This window comes from Myotis lucifugus, unplaced genomic scaffold, assembly GCF_000147115.1.
Source record: "Myotis lucifugus unplaced genomic scaffold, Myoluc2.0 scaffold_29, whole genome shotgun sequence".
NCBI lineage: Eukaryota > Metazoa > Chordata > Mammalia > Chiroptera > Vespertilionidae > Myotis > Myotis lucifugus.
The window spans coordinates 5,616,396-5,638,083 of record NW_005871077.1 but is presented as its reverse complement, the minus strand read 5'-3'; the positions used below and the strand labels follow the sequence as shown (position 1 = coordinate 5,638,083).

The following is a 21,688-nucleotide window of genomic DNA, read 5'->3' as shown; positions in this document are numbered from 1 at the left end:
TTTCCTTTCTATAAATGTTTATGTGTATTTTGTATGTTTAATAGCCTTTCTATCCAGGCTTGAATTTTCAACACTGAGCTACTCTTACTCTATACCTTTCCTCCACAAAATGCATAGATTTTCAAAAACTTTACTTTAAATGATCAAGATTAACAGAAGTAAGCTATATAATCAGGACAAGAACATCAAAGTGTAATAAAATCAAAATGTTAGAGCAATTCATCCTGTTAGATTCATAGAACTAGAAAGAACATTGAAAGATCAAGATGAACTGCCATTCACTGCAGCAGGAGAAATGCCTAAATCATCTTTTTAGGCAAAGCTGTCCCATGTCCTGGTGATTGCAAAAACACCCAAGTTCATATATTTATGATATCACCAGAATTGATAGCCAAAATAATGGATAGTGTGGTTTTCTGTATTATACAATAAATTTAATGTATTAACCAAGTAAATATAACAAGAAATGTGTGTTCCATAGTGGCTTGCTGCCCTCCTGTATATGCTTGTCTTACAAACCACATTTAAGGAGAAAACCCAAACCCACATACACATTAACATTTTCCAATATTAACATTTTCTAACATGAGATTATGTAACAGTACATTCCTGGGTTTTGGTGGTTGACATCCAAGATTGTTCATTCAGTCCCTGTTCAGTTCACTTCATCTGCATGATTTGACCTTGCTGCTCAAGTGTGGTACATTTTGGAAAGGGTTTCTCATGCTCTAAGAAGTCCTATTTCATGGTTTTGATAGACTAGACATAAAATACAGCTCTCCAATAACACTATGGCTGTGAAGTGTAGCCCTTTTGCACTAACTGAAAATGTTCATATTATGCATGTCACTTACTAGTTTACTGTTTCACACTGGCCCTATCTATGCATGCTTTGGGAGGTCACATTGTCATTGAAAATGCGATTCTATCCTTCTCAGTTTTAACACTTCATATAGTGAATGTTTTCTAAAAATGTATATTAGCATTTGGAAAGAGTTCCTTGGAAACTAAAAGTGCGAAGAAAATCATCCTTATTTATTCAAGAAATCTTTCCATTAAAATTTCTCTTCCCATTGTTAAAATTAGGAAGGAGCAATGGAGCCAAGCTCAAAGGAGAAAGAAGATATTTTGTATTAAATACTTCAGTAAAGTTAAAGAGAAGATCAAAACAAGATATGTTCTCAGCCTGTTATGTGTTGTTCCCTAAAACAGCAGATAATACCACACTTCCCTTATTGCACATAGGGATGGTTTTGAGACATTTTTAACTTCAGTGGGCAAGTCGCCCTAGGTGTGTTTCTCTCCATTTCAATGCTGCCATCTGGTGGACTGCCTAATCTCAGTGAGGAGCACTGCCCCCCCATCCTCAGGGAAAACAGGCGGCTTTGTGTTTCATTTTACATGGAGGCCTGGAACTAACAGAAGCATGAGCATCTTATCTTTAGGATTCGTTTTACCAAAATAATTCTAAGCATCAATGATTTTATTTTTTTCCATGCTTAAAACTCAAGCTACTTTCAAAAGGAGGGTGGAGTGGGAAAAAAAAAGATTTAAGAAAACACTATAGTCAAGTATAGCACCTTGTAGAACACATAAGAGAAATAATTCCTGAAAATCCACCCATACTTTAATTTTAGGTCCCAAAGACAGCATTTGGAACATTCAAAATATAAGAAACTTTCCTGGCTTCTGTGGTTCAGTTGGTTAGAGTGTCATCCTATACACCAAAAAAGGTTGCATGTTCAATTCCCAGTCAGGGCACTTGCCCAGGTTGTAGGCTCAATCCCTAGTAGGGGCAGCTCGGGGCATGTAGGGGAAGCAACTGATAGATGTTTTTCTCTCCCTCTCTTTCTAAAAATAATAAAAAATAAAAAGCATATTCTCAGGTGAGGATTAAAGAAAATAAAAAATAAAAAAACTGGTAGTTATTTAAATGTGCCTTGGTTTTACATGACCTTGCATTGAGGTTTTTAAGTGGATGAACAATTTATATGCAAATTTTAAAATTCACTGAAAAAGCAGAAACTGCACTTAAAATTAATTGACCTGATATAAAGCACAGAAGAAAAAAAAATCTTAAGATCTGCTTCAGAGATCTGACACTAAAGACCTGAAGCATTAGCTGCTGTGATGAGAATACAAATAGCCTCCAGGATGAGGCATTCACCTGCCACATTTCTAGACTTGAGGTTCCTGGATCAATTTCTAAGATTCTTTTAATTAGTGAGTATCAATTTATATAGTCCATCCTCAAGAACATAGCAACTTTTATATTAAATATTGAAGAAATAGAGAGAATGCTACATATGGATATAACATACATGCTTTGGAAAGTAACCTTCCCAGAAATTTCATGTAAAACCAACTTGACAGACAGCCCATCATTTTTTATAAAGCTGGATTTAAAAAGTTACTAAACATTATTTTGAAAATGTTTTGACATCTCTGTGCATCTTTTGAGTTTCCTGGTAATTTTAGATTTTGTGGCTTTCCCAGAATTTTCAAACAGATGTTAAGTTGTATAAATTGTGCTTTCCATGAACAAATTAAGGGTCTTTCTGATCTAAATGATTATATTTGTCTTTCTCTGCTTGTCTCTATTTTTCCTTTACACCCGCTGAAGAGTTTTCAACATATGGTTTTAACTGTGAATTTGGCTGGGGTTCTCATAAGACATTCTGTCACTGGGAACATGACAATCACGTGCAACTCAAATGGAGTGTGCTGACCAGCAAAACGGGACCGATCCAGGATCACACAGGTACTGGAGAGTTCACTGTGGACTCATTTCTTTGAATTAAGGGTTACTGTGGAGAGTTTTGGGGTCTGTTAATCTAGGAGCACAGAAAATACTGCAGAGCATTCACTTATGCTTTTATTTCCTGGAATTAACAAGATCTCTTTCCCTAATAGAGATACAATTTCCCTAACATTAACATTTCAGCAGTAGTATCAGAAAATGCTGGTTAAATTTGGCAACTGATTGACCTCCTGAAAAACAACAAACTGGGCATCGTGTGAATTAGTACCTTTTTAATACTTGATGGAAAATTTCAACATATTTAAAAGTATAAAAGAAATAGTAACACAAACTCTAAATGTACACAATCCAACTTCAAAAATCATCAAATCATAGGAATCTTACTTTATCTCTATTATCCCTGACTCTGGACTATTTTAAACCAAGTCCAGACATATATTTGCCCTCTTGTGTATTTACACAGCTGAACAAACAATAAGTGAGCTTTATGCTTGCTCTCTCTGGACCCTTGAAATGGAAGTGGATCAAAGTGGGGTGGGGTTCTTATTCTTTTGGGGAAGATTTTAAATCTGAGCAGGTAGAAACCACATCAAACCCCTGGTCACAAGCTACCCCACCTCCTGTCTTACTTTCCCTCTAACATTAATTGGTTGGAGGAGGAAAGGAACTGACAGCCACCCCACTGAGCTTTTCTATCTACCACCACCTTGTTTCCTTCGTAGTAATTTCATCACCCATCTTGAGGTATGGTATAAAGAGCCAACAGTGTCCTACAAAAAACACACATACACACACTCACAAGGAACACCCAATGCACAAACATGTACCATACTCCAATGCTTATAGGCCTGCTTACTCAGAAGTGGCTTCCCAAAGATTCTCCAGAAGGGCATTTGCTATTGCTGAGAAATCTCTTTAAGCAAAGTTTCCCCCAAGCTGGTGCTTGGGCAAGTAGGTCAGTGGGCTGATGGATGGGCAGAGGGTACTTCATGCCTTTCCCATTTTGTTGTTCACTTTCCCCCACCCTGCCCCGTGAATGTAATGATTAAGTAAGTTGAATAGTCCTCCTTCCACCACAGCTAGCTCTTTGCCTAATGAGAATGACAAGGAAATTGGATAAAATTGGACTCCTTCAATTCTGAAATACTTTCAATTGAATCTTAAGACAAGCAGTTTTAGAAAACTTAAACTACTTTGACTGTACATATAAATGGCATCAAATTAACCAAATGCAATTAGCTGGAATGAAGGCAGTAATGGTGGGAAAATTGATGCAAAGTAGAGCAAAATGGCTCAGTAGGATCTGACATTCAAAGGTTAAAAACAATGTTAGCTAGAGACAAAAGCTAAAAGGCTTGCAGAAGTAAAGCACTAATTGAGAAAATGAAGACAGAGTTCCTGACTTAGAACTGTGATAAAACCCCTGAATGGAAAAATATCAGTATTTTATGTGTTGAGCATCAGAACAGGAGGGCTTGTCTTAGATTAACAGCTGAGAAGTGTGGTTTCTTGAGAAGAATCTGTGCTTTTTGTTCTCTCAGACACCCTGATTTACTTGGCTTGGTGCCATGCCTGTCCTGACTAGCCTCCGCAGCACTAGAAACAATCATTTGCAGAGAGTGATGGGTGAGCCTTACACCTGAAAGGCAGGAGCTTGCTCATGTGAGAAGATGTAGATGAAGGAGCCCTGCACAGCACACATGCACACAGACTGACAGACACAGGATTGGGAACTCTGCAAATCAGACATGGAGATTGTTTCTGAATCAACACTGTCTAGTTACAGTCTCCTTTTACTGCTCGCTTTTGAATTTAGTTAAACGAATCTGACCTCTAAGAATGAAGCTATACACCTCCTCATAGAGGATTCCTGAAGCCCAGCATCTTTACCTGGTTCATTGAACACATGGTATTTGTATAGACCTGTTGCTACATGGCAAATGCTGCGTTGAGCATTTGAGATACACATCTAAGGGAGGGTGGCCCTGCCCTTGAAGAGCTCACAGTCTGGCTAGGGGTGGAAACAATCACAGTGCAGAGGAATGAGGAATGAGGATGCCTTATGCCAAAGGAGATCATGATGGTGAAAGATAAGATAGGAGGGGTCAGAGAAAGCAGGCCTGTCCCACAGACAGTGTAAGCTTGGCTTGAATAAGGAATGATATGTACAGAGAGATGGAGGGGTGGGGTCTGTTTCAGTGGATTGCCAGTGGTGTGCTTCGGACAGATTCCCATGTGAAGTGGTTAGATATGGGGCTGGGCTAAAGACAGTGAGGAGCCAGGGAGGCATTTTAAACCAAAAAGTGACATGAGCAAAATTTTCAAAGTCCACAATGGCAGCCAGGCCAAGGTCGGGGCAGATTGCTCAGCCTTCCTCCTATCCCTGACAGGTTTTCTCCTTCTGTCTTCTGCCTATTCTAGAAATTGCCCAGATCAACTCCATGGAATCAATAAATGTCTTTTCTAACTTCAGGTTTTTTTCAGAAGCCTGGGGGACAAAGTGGGTGAAGCAAGATGGGTGTGTTGTCTACCTGTTTGCTGTCCATCTTGGTGGACTATTCATCTCAGTGAAATGGCACTGTCTCCCAGACAGGCACTGCCACTTGGTAATTTAGTCGGATAAGAGAAACCCCAGGAGTGACTTAGTCAGCTGGTCACGGGGGACGCTCACAAGCACTGAGAGCATAAACATAATCCTGGAGATGTGGTTTTTATCCCTCCTTTTATTATTCCACCCATGGGTTTCATTAACATGCTCCTTCCAGTGCAATCTCAGATAAGCCCCCAAGTGAAGGAGGAAAGCTGCCCTTACTCACTTCCCCGGACACTGTTGACACAGGCAAGCAGATACAAGAATCAGTGCACATGTGTACAGTAAAAATTACCTCACAAATGCACAAGCCTCTGGGACAGCAAACAAAATACGCTGCTGCCCACTGAGGCCCGAGCATCAGATTCACACATACATCAGGTGAGGCATAAAGGAGACGATTTCTATTTGCAGAGCAAACAAACAGTGAAACATGACTTGTGTGTTTAGACCAGATGGTGGCAAAAGGAAATGTTCCCACTGAGGGTAATTAAAAGCAAAGCCTAGAGTAAGTCCTCGGCAGCTCCCCAAGTGTCTATGTTGCCAAGATGTCACATTCTAATAAAGCCTCGAAAATGCAACCTTTCCTCTCCTTGAACCAGAAGTCTGCGTCACACAGGAGCCTGGATCACAGTTGAGACTCAAGCTCTTGGGGTTATTTCAGGAATTTATAAGCCATTAAAATAAACTAGGGAAAAATAATCTGAATTTGGGGGGAAATCACTAGATTATTTGGGGAAAATGCAGTTTTCTTATTATCAAGCAGTTATAGTGACCAAAGTATATGCAAATTGTCCCTTCAACCCGGAGTTCAACTGGGAGTTCTACCAGGAGGCGGGGCCGGCCGTCCGCCAGCTGCCCGTGGCCCCTCCCCTTGGCCAGCCCTGCCCCAGCCGGCAGAGGCAGCAGGCAGCAGGCAGCTGGGGAAAGGGGAGCTCCAGCTCCTGGCTCACAGCTCACAGCCAGCAGCTGCTAGGGACCCCACCCATGCACGAATTTTGTTCACTTGGCCTCTAGTGATAAATAAAAATACATCTAAATTATTCCATTTAATGTTTGTGTTTACACAGGTGCTGCTGAATCAATCTTAAAGTTGCACAAAAATAGATCTGCCCTGTGCTTTCAGTCTGCTTGCAATGGTGCAGAGGCGCCCTGAGTCACAGCCTGTGCCCCTGTGCCAATGCATCCCTAATGAGCAGCGTCTAAATGCTGCTTTGCAGCCTTCCCCATATGTCCATTTATAGCAGCTCAGAGCTGAACCCTGGGTCCCCAACAACTGCACTCCATTCCCTTTCCACTGCAAAGCAGGTTTGGGTTTTTGGTGCTCAGCTCAGGAGAGAAGGGTGTGAGTGATGAAAGTTGAAAAAAAGAGACAAAGGAATTATAAATTTGGACACTCTAACACAGTTTTCTGTCATGGCAGGAGATGGCAACTTCATCTACTCCCAAGCTGACGAAAATCAGAAAGGCAAAGTGGCTCGTCTGGTGAGCCCTGTGGTTTATTCCCAGAACTCAGCCCACTGTATGACCTTCTGGTATCACATGTCTGGTTCCCATGTGGGCACACTAAGGGTCAAGCTGCGCTACCAGAAACCAGAAGAGTATGACCAGCTGGTCTGGAGGGCCATTGGACACCAAGGAGACCACTGGCAGGAAGGGCGGGTCCTGCTCCGCAAGTCTCTGAAACTTTACCAGGTAAATTTCCCTCAGTGGGGAGGGCAGCTGCTTCAGGGACATGAGGTTAATATTTTGAAGGTTATCAAATGAGATGTGGGAATCATTCCAAAAATTATTTCAGGGGTTCCCTGAACTTGAGATATTGCTGCAGTAATGATCATCTCAGTAGCATATTTCAGACTCCTACATTACAGGAATAGAACTAATTATCTGATAAAGGATCAAAAATGTTACTTTATAATGGGGCTGTAACAATGAACATTCCTTTTATTTCCTGCCTTTTTCAGTTTTAAGTTTTGTATTATAAAAAGAGTGTGAGGAGTTTAATGCCATCACCCGGCAGTTAATATGAATTGATGAGCAAAGTATGTGCTTATGGGAAATCTCATGAATTTTATTTATGTGCTATAGCTTAAGCTGAACAAGCATTTGTAAACACTGCTGTTTAAGACTGAATATTTAAATACTGTGAAAATAATCTCGTTTTGTTAGGTGATTTTTGAGGGTGAAATTGGCAAAGGAAACCTTGGTGGGATTGCAGTGGATGACATTAGTATTAATAACCACATTTCACAAGAGGATTGTGCAAGTAAGTACAAGTTCTATAGAAATCAAGGGTAGGATTCTTGGCATGAGATGGTCTTTGTCTTATTCATCTAGACCTGGAATTTCACTGTGGGCTATGAGAATATCATGTGAAATGAATAATGTGGTACAACAGGGCAAAAATCAGAATAGTTTTCCTTTAGTTACCCTATTACCTCTCCTTCGTTTTTAGAATGTCTGGTTGGTACCTATAAAGCTATATATGTAATGATGTGGATTCCAAAGATCATAATAAAGAAAAAAATTCTCAATTTACAGGCTATATATGTGCCATGCCAAAACACTTTGGTGAAAAGTAGAAAACTCAGACACCTGGATAATTCTAAATATTTGGATGTATAAACAAAACAGCAGGTCTTTGAAAATGTTGATCACAGTGAATTTAAGATTACATTGTTAATGAATCGTAGAAGACATATTCTTTTTTTTATTACAGATAAGTAGATATTTCTGACTCTTAAAATATTTTAAATGATTCAAAAGAATATATTACATTTAGAAACTTTGCCTAGTATTTCAGAGTTTATGTTTTTTATGGTCTGGTATATATATATATATATATATATATATATATATATATACATATCCCCTGGTTCTTAATATAGAATTATAAATACCATCACTAATGGCAATGTAATAGCACAGTAATTAGTATTAAGCTCCATTTGCTACACTTAAACTTTTGTTATATATTATTACACTAGAGGCCCCGGTGCACAAAAATTTGTGCACTGGTGGGGGGGGAGGGGGTCCCCCCAGCCCGGCCCTGTGCCCTCTCGCAGTCTGGGACCACTTCGGGAGATTAACGACCTGCTTGCTTAGGCCCTGCTCCCGGGTTGCAGAGGGCAGGCCCAATCCCTAGGTGCAGCACCTGGTCAGGCTCAGAGCAGGGCCGGTTGGGGAGTTGGGGTGCCGCCCCGTCATGCACAGAGCAGGGCGGATCGGGAGGTTGCGATGCCCCCCTCAGTCCCGCTAGGGTAGGGCCGACTGGGGGGTTGGGGTGCTGCCCCCTTTCACTCACAGAGCAGGGCCCATCAGGGGGGTTGGGGCTCCGTACCCTTTCACACACAGAGCAGGGTCAATCAGGGGGTTGGGGAGCTAGCTCCCCCCTTGTCATGCACAGAGCAGGGCTGATCAGGGGGTTGAGGAGCTCCCCCCTGTCACTCACAAAGTAGGGCTGATAGGGGAGTTGGGGCACCGCCCCCTGTCACACACAGAGCAGGGCGGATCAGGGGGTTGGGGTGCTGCACCCTGTCACACTCAGGGCAGGGCCAATAGGGAGGTTAAGGCTTTACCCTGTCACACACAGAGCAGGGCAGATCAGGGGGTTGGTGTGCTGCACCCTGTCAAACACAGAGCCGCAGGGCAATCAGGGGATTGGGGAGCTCCCCCCTATCAGGCACAGAGCAGGACTGATCAGGGGGTTGGGGCACCTTCCCCTGTCACGAACAGAGCAGGGCAGATAGGGAGGTTGTGGCCCCGCCCCTTGTCACACACAGAGCCGCAGGGCAATCAGGGGATTGGGGAGCTCCCCCCTATCAGGCACAGAGCAGGGCTGATCAGGGGGTTTGGGCGCTGCCCCCTGTCACGCTGATCCCGGTGCTGGGAGCCTCGCTGCTCCGCTGATCCCGGTGCTGGGAGGCATATTACCCTTTTACTATATAGGATAGAGGCCTGGTGCATGGTTAGGGGCTGGCTGGTTTGCCCTGAAGGGTGTCCTGGATCAGGGTGGGGGTCCCCACTGGGGTGCCTGGCCAGTCTGTGTGAGGGGCTGAGGGCAGTTTTCCGGAAGCGGGTGACTGAAGCTCCCAACCGCTCCTTTTTTTCTTTTCTTTTTTTTATTCTGGGCCAGCTTTAGCTCTGAGGCCTCGCTGCTGAAAACATCGATACAATGTTGCGGTCCAGCTGGCTTTCCGTCTGGCTGGTTTCTGGGGTTTTGTTTAGCTTCTTATTTGCAACATAGTTGCTTAGAGTTGCAGCTGAGAGGCTGGCAAGTCCACCGGGGAACATTAGAGTCCGCAGTCACTGGAGCAAGCAAGCCTCCCTGCTCGCTTCAGTTCATGGCTGCCGGCCGCCATCTTGGCTGACAGTTAATTTGCACAAGGATATGCTGATTAGCCAATGGGAAGGGTAGCGGTCGTATGCTAATTACCATGTTTCTCTTTTATTAGTGTAGATAATATGATGTTAATTCCATTCCAACAAAATGGAATGACCCTATTGAGTGAACTTAAGACAAAGGAGGCCTTTTGGGATTTTGGTCACTTCAGCAATTTACAAAGTTTTCATTATATAATATATTGAATATACATAATGCCTAAAGTGTCAGTGATTTGACAGGGTCGGTTGAAAACATTAGGGGAAATTTTTTTTAAAAAGCAGTGAATAAAATCCAAAAGAAACCCGTTGAACCATGAGTGTGTGTGTAAGTGCATGTGTGTGAGTGTGTATGTTTGTGTAAAGTTTATGTACTTTGTGTGATTGTATTTTGTTGGCAATTCAAATATCTCTTTTAATTTTGTTTGACTTGCCAGGACCAGCAGACCTGGATACAAAGAACCCAGAAAATAAAATTGATGAAACAGGTAAATGTGTCTTCTTGACCAATTTTTAAAATAGTTTTCTATGGATTTCATTATATTTATAGAGAAACTTTCTATCACAATCCAATCTAAGCTGCTCCAAAATCTTGAGGAGCCTCTGTGACAGTCTGGCTTGTGTAAGTGGTTGAGCTGTGGGGAAGGATATCAGCCATGGCCTTTCCTCTCTGAGCTGGAAGAGGACTTAGAGAACCAGTCTCATTTGATAACAATGGAAATAGAAAACTAGTGAGGACTGTGATATACCCAAAACCTACAGTGATCTTCATACTGTAATTTGAAACCAACCCAAATACTTGGGCCTGGTTGATATCCAGATATGATCTTTAAAGGGCTGGAGCCCAGTGTCTGCAGCAATCTGTTGAGTTTGGTCCATATGCTCCCATCCTTATCTACTGAAACCCTAGTTTTGTGACAATGAGGATAAGGATTTATTGAGGAGCTAGAATGCCCCAATAAATCCTTATTGCATAGATTATCTCTTTACTCCTCACAGCTACCCTCTTCCTCTGAGGTATATTTATCCCATTTTTCAGATGAGGAGACTGAAATTCAGGGCAGTGACCTGCCTTAAGTAGCATTGCTATTTAGGTGGTAGCCTCTGACTTGAGATTGATTAACTTGAAAATGTGTTTTCTTTGAACACTGGTTGGTGATCCAATTTAAGACATTTGATCAGAGTTAGGCCTTGCCTGGCGTTATTTTATTTCTATAAGCTTCTACACCTCAGCCAGCAGTTGTGAGTCATTGAACACTTGTCCCAGGCCTGCCCATCTGCATCTGCATCTGTTGCTATTAGCAATGTAGTCCTACCACAGCCAGACTTGAACTTGACCAAGATATATGGCTCATTTAGCTTAGCTACATCTCCTGTTCTGAGATGTAAACATTTCTAAAGGTTGTTTCAAACCAATGTTTTGCCATGGGATGTTTTCCCCTGTTTAGGGACTTGCATCTCACATGTTTAGTTTTCTTTGATTGGGATCTTTGTCGATCCAAACACCACTAAGTAAACACCCTGCATATTGCACATTAGCATTTTAGTCTCATTTCTAGTACCAGGTAATTAGGCTCAAAGTTCCCATGTTCATAATCTCTCATGTTTTGCTTTAGAGAAAACATTTCTCCAGGGACTGAACTGCAGGGCAGTATGACTTTCTCTAGGGAAACCTCCAGGGCTGCAAAGATGCTGATTATTAAACAGTTTCTATTTAGCACAGCACAGACACAGTCTCTAGATAAGAGCCATGGCCCATTTCTTTTTTTTAAATAAATCTTTATTGTTCAGATTATTACAGTTGTTCCTCTTTTTTCCCCTCATAGCTCCCCTCCACCCGGTTCCCACCCCACCTTCTGCCCTTACCCGCCCCCCCCCCACTGTCCTCCTCCATAGGTGTACAATTTTTGTCCAGTCTCTTCCCACACCCCCCACACCACTTTCCCCCCAGGAATTGTCAGTCCACTCCCTTTCTATGCCCCTGATTCTATTATATTTACCAGTTTATTCTGTTCATCAGATTTTTTATTCACTCGATTTTTAGATACACTTGTTGATATGTATTTGTTGTTCATAATTTGTATCTTTACCTTTTTCTTCTTCTTCCTCTTCTTAAAGAATACCTTTCAGCATTTCATATAATACTGGTTTGGTGGTGATGAACTCCTTTAGCTTTTTCTTATCTGTGAAGCTCTTTATCTGACCTTTAATTCTGAATGATAGCTTTGCTGGGTAAAGTAATCTTGGTTGTAGGTTCTTGGTATTCATCACTTTGAATATTTCTTGCCACTCCCTTCTGGCCAGCATAGTTTCTGTTGAGAAATCAGCTGACAGTCGTATGGGTACTCCCTTGTAGGTAACTGACTATTTTTCTCTTGCTGCTTTTAAGATTCTCTCTTTGTCTTTTGCCCTTGGCATTTTAATTATGATGTGTCTTGGTGTGGTCCTCTTTGGATTCCTTTTGTTTGGGGTTCTCTGCGCTTCCTGGACTTGTAAGTCTATTTCTTTCACCAGGTAGGGGAAGTTTTCTGTCATTATTTCTTCAAATAGGTTTCAATACCTTGGTCTCTCTCTTCTTCTGGCACCCGCATAATTCAGATGTTGGTATGCTTGAAGTTGACCCAGAGCTCCTTACACTATCTTCATATTTTTGTATTCTTTTTGCTTTTTGCTTTTCCAGTTGGGTGTTTTTTGCTTCTTCATATTTCAAATCTTTGACTTGATTCTTGCGATCCTCTAGTCTGCTGTTGGATCTCTGTATATTATTCTTTATTTCAGTCAGTGTATGCTTAATTTCTGATTGGCCCTTTTTCATATCCTCGAGGGTCTCACTAAATTTATTGGCAGTTTCTAGAAAATTCTTGAAAAACCTTATAACTGTGGTTTTGAACTCTATATCCAGTAGTTTGCTTTCCTCCATTTCTGTCATTTGTGACCTGTTTCTTTGTCTCCACATTTTTTATGCTTCCCTGTGTTGATAGAGTGGCTTTGTGTGCTAGGTGTCTTATAGGGCCCAGTGGCTCAGCCTCCCCAATTACCTGAGGTGGACACTCTTGGTGCACTCCTTTGTGGGCTGTGTGCACAGTCTTATTGTAGTTAAGCCTTGATTATTGTTGGTATCACTGGAAAGAATTGACCTCCAGGTCAATTGGCTGTGAGAATCAGCTGTGTCTACGGTGGGAGAACTTCTGTGCTGGAGACACCCTTATGAGGCAAGACTTGCTCCAGTGGGGCTTTGGTGCTCACTGAGTCTGCCCCCTGAGTGTGTCCCTTATGGGTCTGAGGAGTTGTAATCTGGATGGTCCCACTCTGACCACTAGGTGCACTGTCTCTTGGATCTTTAAGGAGGTGCTAATTTAGCCTCTACCTGAGGCTACCCAGTAGGAGCTATGGAGAGATCTGCAGATTCCTCTTCTTTGTTTGGGGTTTGGAGGTGCCCAGAAGAGGCCCAGCTCTGCACTTTACTTCTGCACCTTCTCTGAGTCTCAGTGTGCTTTTCTCTTTCCTTCTAGTTGTAGAATTTCCACTCAGCCAGCCTTCCTGTGGTTCTGGATGATGTCCGTTTTGTCTTTTAGTTGTAATTTTGAAGTGGTTGTGCGAGGCAGCAATTTCAGGTGTTTACCTATGCCACCATCTTGGTTTCTCTGCCCATGGCCCATTTTTAATTTCAACAGCAAGCATTCCCTTGTTCTGAACAATCTCTTTTTCTTAAGAGAAGTCACTGTAGACTTGGGAGAAAGTTGCCTGAAGTGAAGATCTTCATGTGGGAGAACAAACACTTGTATAAACCGTTCCAGGCACTGGACACAGCACCCCATGAAAGGGAAGATTGGGAGGTTTCCTGATTTCTGGGTGGGCATCAGCCAAATACACAGGGAAAGGTTAAATCTTCTGCCAGACAAATGTGTGACTCATTTGCAAAGCTTAATGACTAATCTGGCCAAGGACTAAAATGACAGATTACAATCTAGCACAGATGGTGGGTTGCATGAAATCTGAATTAGATTATAACATAAACCCACTATTTACCCAGAATTGGTTGTTTCCATGTGCTAGGCTAGCTGACCGAGTCCCAGCTCCCTCGCCTTCCACACCTCCATTCCCAACAATGAGTCAAACACAAACCTGGCTGTTTCCCAGCATTGAGGGAGCCAAACCCCACTTCAGAGAGCTCCCACAGGCTCTGGGGAGAGCACAGGCAAAATAGGCATGTGATTTTCTCCTTTTTCTGTCCTTTTCTCTATTTTTCTGCCTACTTCCATCTGATACATTGGCAGGTCTCATAGATTTTTGTTTTCTTCCCTAGGGAGCACCCCAGGATACGAGGGCCTGGGAGAAGGTGATGAGAACATCTCCAAGAAGCCGGGCAATGTGCTGAAGACCTTGGACCCCATCCTAATCACCATCATAGCCATGAGCGCCCTGGGTGTCCTCCTGGGTGCTGTCTGTGGGGTCGTGCTGTACTGTGCTTGTTGGCATAATGGGATGTCAGAGAACTATAGTTCTGCCCTGGAGAACTATAACTTCGAACTTGTGGATGGTGTGAAGTTGAAAAAAGACAAACTGAACACACAGAGTACTTATTCAGAGGCATGAAGGCAGACAGATGAAAATACAGTTGGAGAATTGAGGTGAAGGACATAACTTGAGTGTATTGATCTTTCACTGTACAGGCTGGGAAATGCGTCGATGACGCTGAGCCAGGCTTTTCTCAGGAGTTTCAATGAGTATGGCCGACAGACATGAACAAGTTAGCTGTATTAACAATCGGAATCATGTACAGTCAGCTTTTTTCTGTTGGTTTAATTTGAATAATCAAATGCTGGTGTTGAGACCAAGTATGATTGACTTAATGATTCATTTTGATTCTCCTTTCCCCTCTCTCCTCTTCTTTTAATGGATACTTTTCTGAAACTGTGCAAAATCCAAGATACTGGTGCCAAGTGTATTCCCTGGGGCCCTTTTGACGGACATGCTACCTGTAGCCCATGCCCACAGTATATTAGAATATCTGCATTTCAGTGGACTCCTGAAGCTGTACCTGTGTATAATCGCCCACATTGTGCATAGGCAAAGAAGGATTAGGGTTTTACTTTAAAGTACTATAGCTTCAGTACCAGTATAGTATGTGAACTCTGTTTATGAAGCAATATCGTCAAATTTCCTTTTGTTTCCAGTGTTGTACTAAACCTCGTGCTTGTGAACTCCATACAGAAAACTGCCATCACCAGACACTGCTGGCAACTGGGCGTGCTGCTGACAGCCACAAGGGAAATCCACGGCACTGGCTAGTCCATGTCCTCTCAAGTGCCTTTTTGTTTGTACTGGTTCACATTATGTTCTATTACGACCTGCTCTGTTTTTGGTGGTGAAAGCCCAACTTGAATCAAACCCTGGTGACCCACTGACTAAAAAGAAAGTATATTTTAGTGTAAGATGTCAGCCCTTTTCCCCACCCCTCCCCCATTTCCACCCCCCATCCCCTCCCCCGGAAAGCAAGGGCTGGGAAGATTTGGCAACGTGGCTTAATTCTTCTGTTTTTTCTGCAGTTCAATTTTGTGTCTCTTGATCTTTTGTATAAAGCTGCAATATTCTCTCCTATCGTTCTTTCATATGGAATGTATTTTCAAATGTAAACTCTTTCTCTCCTATCTCTCTGTCTTTTCTCTCTTAAATTTAAGCATTTGCCATTGTCCAGAAAAGAAACTTGCAGCTTTAACCTGCTGGTAATGGCAAAGAATTTTACTAGAATTTATGCTTAAAAAATAAGTAAGTAAATAAGTAAGTAAATAAATAAATAAGGGAAATTCCTAACTCTGTCCTCCAAAGTCTAACTTTGGTTTTCTTGTTAACTGGTTAAAGTGACAGTATCTTTTTTCCTTAAGCCATTTGTCTATTCCAATCAAAATAATCTTTGATAGAAATGTTTGCATTTAATAGAAATAATGATAAATTGAGAGAAGAAATGATATTAATTGGTTTTCAAGTGAGACCCAAAGGAAGGACTGGATACAATTCTTCAACTATCCAAAACCATGTGGTTTTTACATCCAAATATGCAAAACTTATCCATGAAAACCTTCCTTTTTGGGTATTGGATAAGACAAGGAAAGTGAAGAAAGAAGAGTTAATTTAAGAAAGTGTCTAGAAATCCTGATACCTGGTGGTGAAGTATTTTCAGATAAGAAGGGGGATAAAAAATGAATAAAGTCAAAACAACTGTTTTTAAAAATCCCTTCAGCAGTAACCCAGAGAAAACAGAGACTTGAATGAATGCTTTAAAAACTTTCAATTGCCCACAAAGAAAAAGCCTGCCTTCGGACTGGTAAGACCTAAGCTTCTAACAGCTCAAAGAAGCAAATATCTTATCAAGCAGCATATGAATTAATCCAAAGAAGCTTTGGTTGTTTTCACTCTATTTGTGGTCATGGCTCATTGTACATAGATAGAACTTTGAGACCTTCCTCCCTTTCTGCATTGCTACAGGGCTCACTCAGAAATATTTGTGGGAATCACATTTGTATCATGGAGGAGACAGTCCATTCATCTTGGCTTAATTGGATTGAAAATGCATTTTGTTTCCAGGAAAGTATTGATCACTATGAAAGAAGAATAGATTTTTGTCCCCAGAGGCATTCATTCAGTTGTTTTAATCATACCAGGACAAAAGCACTAAGACTTAATTTTTTTTAAGGCAATGAATTTAAAGTTGTCCTCAGCCAAGGAAAAATGATACTGAGACTTTAAATTTTAAAGTATCTTGCACTGATAAATATATTTAAAAATATATGTTTATAGAGTTATTAATTTGTAAAGTCAGTGTTACAAAATGTCCAGTTTATATTGTTTTAGGTTGTTTCGTAATTTTTAAAGGTGTAAAATAACATATTTTTTCTTTATTGAAATCTATAAAACCTCCTGTAGTAAAATGTTTTCATTTTACTGGTATATTACTGCTTCGTGTTTTGTACCATCATAAAATTTTGTGCAAGTTTTTTTTACAGAAATTTTTATTTTCTATGACAGTATGACACTTGTAAAAATTGTTGTTTCAAAATGAACAGCGAAGCCTTAACTTTAACTGACATTTGTATTCTCAGACACTGAGTGGTAAAAAACTGCATAGAACTGAAATGTAACTTAAATTCCAAACTATGACTACTACATTCCAAAGAAACAGTTGAATTAAACATTTTCATAAAATATCTCAAACCTGATGGCTTTTATTATATTAGCTTTGCTATTGTTAAAGAAATTGGTATTATTCCAGCAACAAATAACTTTCAACGTGGTTTTTTTTTAAGTTCTCTTTTAAAAATAATATCCTAATAAGGAAAAAAGATTAAGAAGATATTTCCTGAAGGTAGAATACCAATCCAACTTGGACACTTATCAAGATAATGAATAGTGAATTTAGCTTTATAAGTGGAAAATTTTCAACCCCAAATCTTGTGTCAAATGTCTATATTCCATTTGGCAAAGTACTTTTAAGTTTTTTTATAATGAAATTCACAAATACTTATTGGCAAGTGTTGATCTTGTAGAAAACAGCTAATAAATATGATGGTCTTTATGCATGCACCAAGCTAAATTTAGATGCTTTAGGGCAAAGTTGAGCATGGCATTACTACTGGCTGTTTGGTAATTCTTTGGAAAAATTCTATTCCATCTGGGAACAAAATAATAGTAGTAATACTAATAATGGCAGCCAAAAAGTAAAATTATTGCTGAATAGGACCCTGTAGAAAACTTGTTACAATATTGGCTTACCCTAATCCTTGTTATTCAGGGACAAATAATTATTTATTTATCTTCCTCTGGTTTAGGAAAACTTACTTCTGAGAGCATAGGAACTCCATGAGGGATGGGCTGCTCTGTACCGCTCTTGCTAGTGAATCCACATTTCTGCTTTTTTCTAGATGTTTATACCTTTTACCCCAACAACAATAGGGCATTTTCTCTATTGAATGGAATTTTAGATCTCTCTGCTTAGAGAAGAGTCAGAGATGGAACTTAAATTGTATTTATACTTATAGATATTTCTCCAGAAAACATGATGACTTGAAAGGAATCTATCAGAATTAATCCAGACATACTTTTTGAAAAATGCTTATGGCCATCTATACTAATAAAAGGGTAATATGCTAATTAGACCAGAGATCTTCTGGATGTCCTTCCAGACAAAGCCACAGTGGTGGGGGCTGAGGCAGAGGCAGTTAGGGGAGATCAGGTCAGCAGGGGAGAGCAGTTAGGGGCAATCAGACCACCAGGGGAGGGCAGTTAGGGGGTGATCAGGCTGGCAGGGGAGCAGTTAGGGGCATCAGGCCAGAAGGCAGAGTGGTTAGGGGCAATAAGGCAGGCAAGCAGGCAGGCAGGCAAGCAGTTAGGAGCCAGCAGTCCCGGATCGTGAGAGGGATGTCTGACTGCCGGTTTAGGCCCAATCCCCGTGGGTCCCGGATTGGAGAGGGTGCAGGCCGGGCTGTGGGACACTGACCCGCTTGTGCATGAATTTCGTGCACCAGGCCTCTAGTGTATTATTATATCTATTTCATTGTTTGAGAAGACCTAAAATATAGAAGCTTTTCAACCCTTTCTTATCCCAAATTAATGGCTAAGCTAGGCTTTTCTTAGTGGGTTTAATGAGCTAAATCAATGTATAGTACTTCCCAAAATCAGGAATTAAATGTCATGAGAATTGAAGCATTTAACTTAAAACATGAAAATCATTTATTGTTCCATCTTCTGTTTCCCTGCTAACTTATTAATTGCCACTTGTGCTGAATTGAACTATATTTTTTTGCAAATCAAATGGATTTTGTAACACTCCATAATGTTTCCACTTCCAAATGGTAATTATAGCTGATGTATTGAATTAAAAAGCAGCTTTGTCAAGAATTAGCTCTATCTTCCTAAACTATGTCCACCAAGGGATCTTAAACAGCTTTTGCCTTGGAGGTTGAAAACATGAGTGAAGAGAGCCTCAAATTGAGTAGAACTGAACACCAAGAAGCATGTGAGACCAGGAGGATAACTGATTTTTAATTTTAATATTACAAAGAAACATTGCAAAGTGATACAGACTAGAACACCATGTTATCCCATGCATGTCAATTGTTTGTCAGCAATAAAGATCCTATGAACTTGATCCCATCATTTCAGAGAAAAACCTACTTCATGGAACTCTCCTATGGCAATTTCTTTAATTTGAGAACAGCTCTGCGGGGTAACTTTTGTAATTATCCAACTTTATCAATGAGCACTCCAAAGTTTAGAGAGGTTGAGTGAAGAGTTCAGGATGTATCTGGTCTCATGTCCCTCCAACCCTCCTATCACTCCACAGTCCTGCATTATCTTGTGAGATGCTTACATAGGGCCTTGCTAATCAAGAACCAGCAGCAGCAGCACCTGGATGCCTGTTAGAAATGTAGAGTCTTGGGCCAAACTGCAAATCTGCTGAGTAATTTTAGCAATATCCCCAGGTGACCCGTATTCCCATCCATTCAGGTTTGAGAAGCACCTACACAGTCTGCAATTACACTGAACCAGTTGTGCGAGAGTTTGCCTTGCTTCCAATCGTGGTTAAGGGACACTCAGAGGCTGGGAAACATCCCTGCAGGTCTCATAAAGTAATTTTCAGAAGCGTCTGAACACAGTACAGCCTGGAAAACAGAGTAAAATTAGTAAATTGGAAATCTCACTCAGAAGCACTTTGTGGCCATTCTTCCAGATCACTTGGGAGGGGCCTAAATGTGGGCTTTTCTGAGAAGAGATAGAGCTGAAGAAATATTTTCTCTGGATAAAAATTTTGAAAAGCTACAAAAGCACAGTAAATACTCTGTTACACATCATAGGGCATTCAGGGGAAGAAGGGGAGGGCCAGTTTGTGAACAGATTAAAATCCTGATGGTAAAACTACACAAACCCTATTTAATCCTTCTTTTATGACCTCTAATCTTGTTCCTGAGGGTCCTTTTTACAAGTGAGTAACTGTCAGATTATGGAGCTTTATTGTCCAAGAGGACTCCTGAGGGGATTTTTTCTGTACAGAAAGATTGTCTCCACATCTGAATGGCATGGTACCTATTATGATGTAAGAGTTCAATAAATGTCTAACGTTCATAGTCAATACCTAATTTTATCACTGACCTGTTAATGGAATTAGAAAGTCACTTGCTCTGGCTGCATTAATGGGCATGCTGTCCGGGAAGGTGCAACTGAGTCTCGCCCATGTAAAGCTTGAATGGGATGACTTGTCAGGTCATGGTCCCTTGTGATGCTCCTTCCAATGATTTGGACATCTTCCCCTCTCCATCATTTTTGACAGAAGCTAATTCCACACTCTTCTTCAAATGGCCAACCTAGAATCTCATTATCTTGCAGAAATGTGGTGCTGGCCATGTTGATGCAACCCTGTTGGGAAGCCGTTTCTTGTTTATTGGAGCTATCATTTCTCTAATTTTGTCCAGCTTCTGAAAGTTTTCAATAATGGTGAAATTGCTCCTTGACTTTGAATATATGATCTAAAACAGAGTCAATTATCTTAGTAAGATCTCTTGCAATTCTTCTACTCTTATTCAAACTTTTCATCTAAAAGGACATTATATTTTGGAGTCTTAAAATAATTTTCTTGGCTCAATGCTTAATTTTATATGTACTTCAGTCACCTAAATTCCTATTAGTTGTAAGAGTAAATAGTCTTTCTGTCATCCCTTCAATTTAGTTTCACCTGTTTATTATTAAGTTTGGGTGGTTGCAGAGGTCCTGGGAGTGGCTCCAGTTAGGTCTTTTCCCTGTTCCCTAAGCAAACAGAGTTATGACTTCAGATATGTGTGTTTCAACCAGTCAGACAGCACATTATTGAATCTACTCTACATAAACTTCTTAACTCCTTAATGGATTTTCTGAAGGAGTTAAGAAACTGTGTACCATACTTTACTAGATGCTTCAATGAACTCTTAAAACACCTTGTGACTTGAGGTTAAAAATAACTGAAGTTCAGAGAGGCTGAGAAATGAAACTAATATCACACAACAAGGTATTAAGTGGCATTGCCAAGATTCAAACACATATCTGTCTAATATATCCTAAATGCCACTCTGCACTGCCTCTTCAGTGTGAAAGAAAGTCTCCTTGTTACCAAATGTCTACTGTCATAAGAATGCTTTGAAATGCATGGTACTGTGGTCTCTCTTTACACTTAGGCCAGATATTAGTCAGTGTAGGCTAGTCCTTGCTGTGGTAAGAAACAAACTCCCAACTATTAGTGGCTTATCACATATATTCAATTTACCCAAGCTTGACTGCGGGTTCAGTGGCTCTACAGGACAGCTCTATTCCAAGCAGTGAGTAAAGGATCAGGCTGTTTGCTTCTTACTGCAATACCAACCACAATGTTTGGCTTCTAGTCTCTGAGCAAAAGATTAGACTCTTGATGCTGCAACCTAGGATTGACACATGGCCCTACCAAATTGTAAGGGCTCTTAGAAAAGTGGAGGAGCACATGCATATTCAATAAGCAGTGGGTATCTCTGCCACAACATGCAAGGGCGAAGCCACACTCCTGCTGCTGAAGGTAGATGAGATTATTTACTGTATGCCACATAGGGATGTGACATGTCTCTTAGACTAGAAATCAATCATAACTTAGGGAGAGAAATAAGTTAGGGGGAGCAGTCAGTTGAATGAAATAAATGAGATGATATGGCTTCTGCCAAAAATGAGACTCTTGCATGTTGGATTGCTAGGAGGCATCCCCATGTAGACACGGGTCAGGAGAGAAGTGAGGAACCTGGGATAAGCGACTATGGAATGATATCAGCCCTTTACATCCAGAGAACAAAGATTTTAGGAGGCAGTATGTGAAAGGAGGCAGACTCTGTGAGTCCTGGGAATAAACCTTTATATTTCTCATATGTTCTCTGTATTTCTATTTGAATTTCCCTTAATATTTAGTCATT

General features: G+C 40.9%; 1 protein-coding gene across 1 annotated transcript in view; it reads left to right on the top strand.

The window, feature by feature from the left end:
- NRP1 (neuropilin 1) overlaps positions 1–16,943 on the top strand; it is a 179,006-nt gene extending 162,063 nt beyond the window's left edge. The window contains exons 12-16 of the mRNA XM_023752176.1: positions 2,624–2,761; positions 6,775–7,046; positions 7,521–7,617; positions 10,169–10,219; positions 14,038–16,943. Coding sequence (XP_023607944.1) covers positions 2,624–2,761; positions 6,775–7,046; positions 7,521–7,617; positions 10,169–10,219; positions 14,038–14,327 — 848 coding nt within the window. The 3' untranslated portion in view covers positions 14,328–16,943. The remainder of the gene's footprint in view (positions 1–2,623; positions 2,762–6,774; positions 7,047–7,520; positions 7,618–10,168; positions 10,220–14,037) is intronic.
- The last annotated feature ends 4,745 nt before the right edge of the window (positions 16,944–21,688 follow it).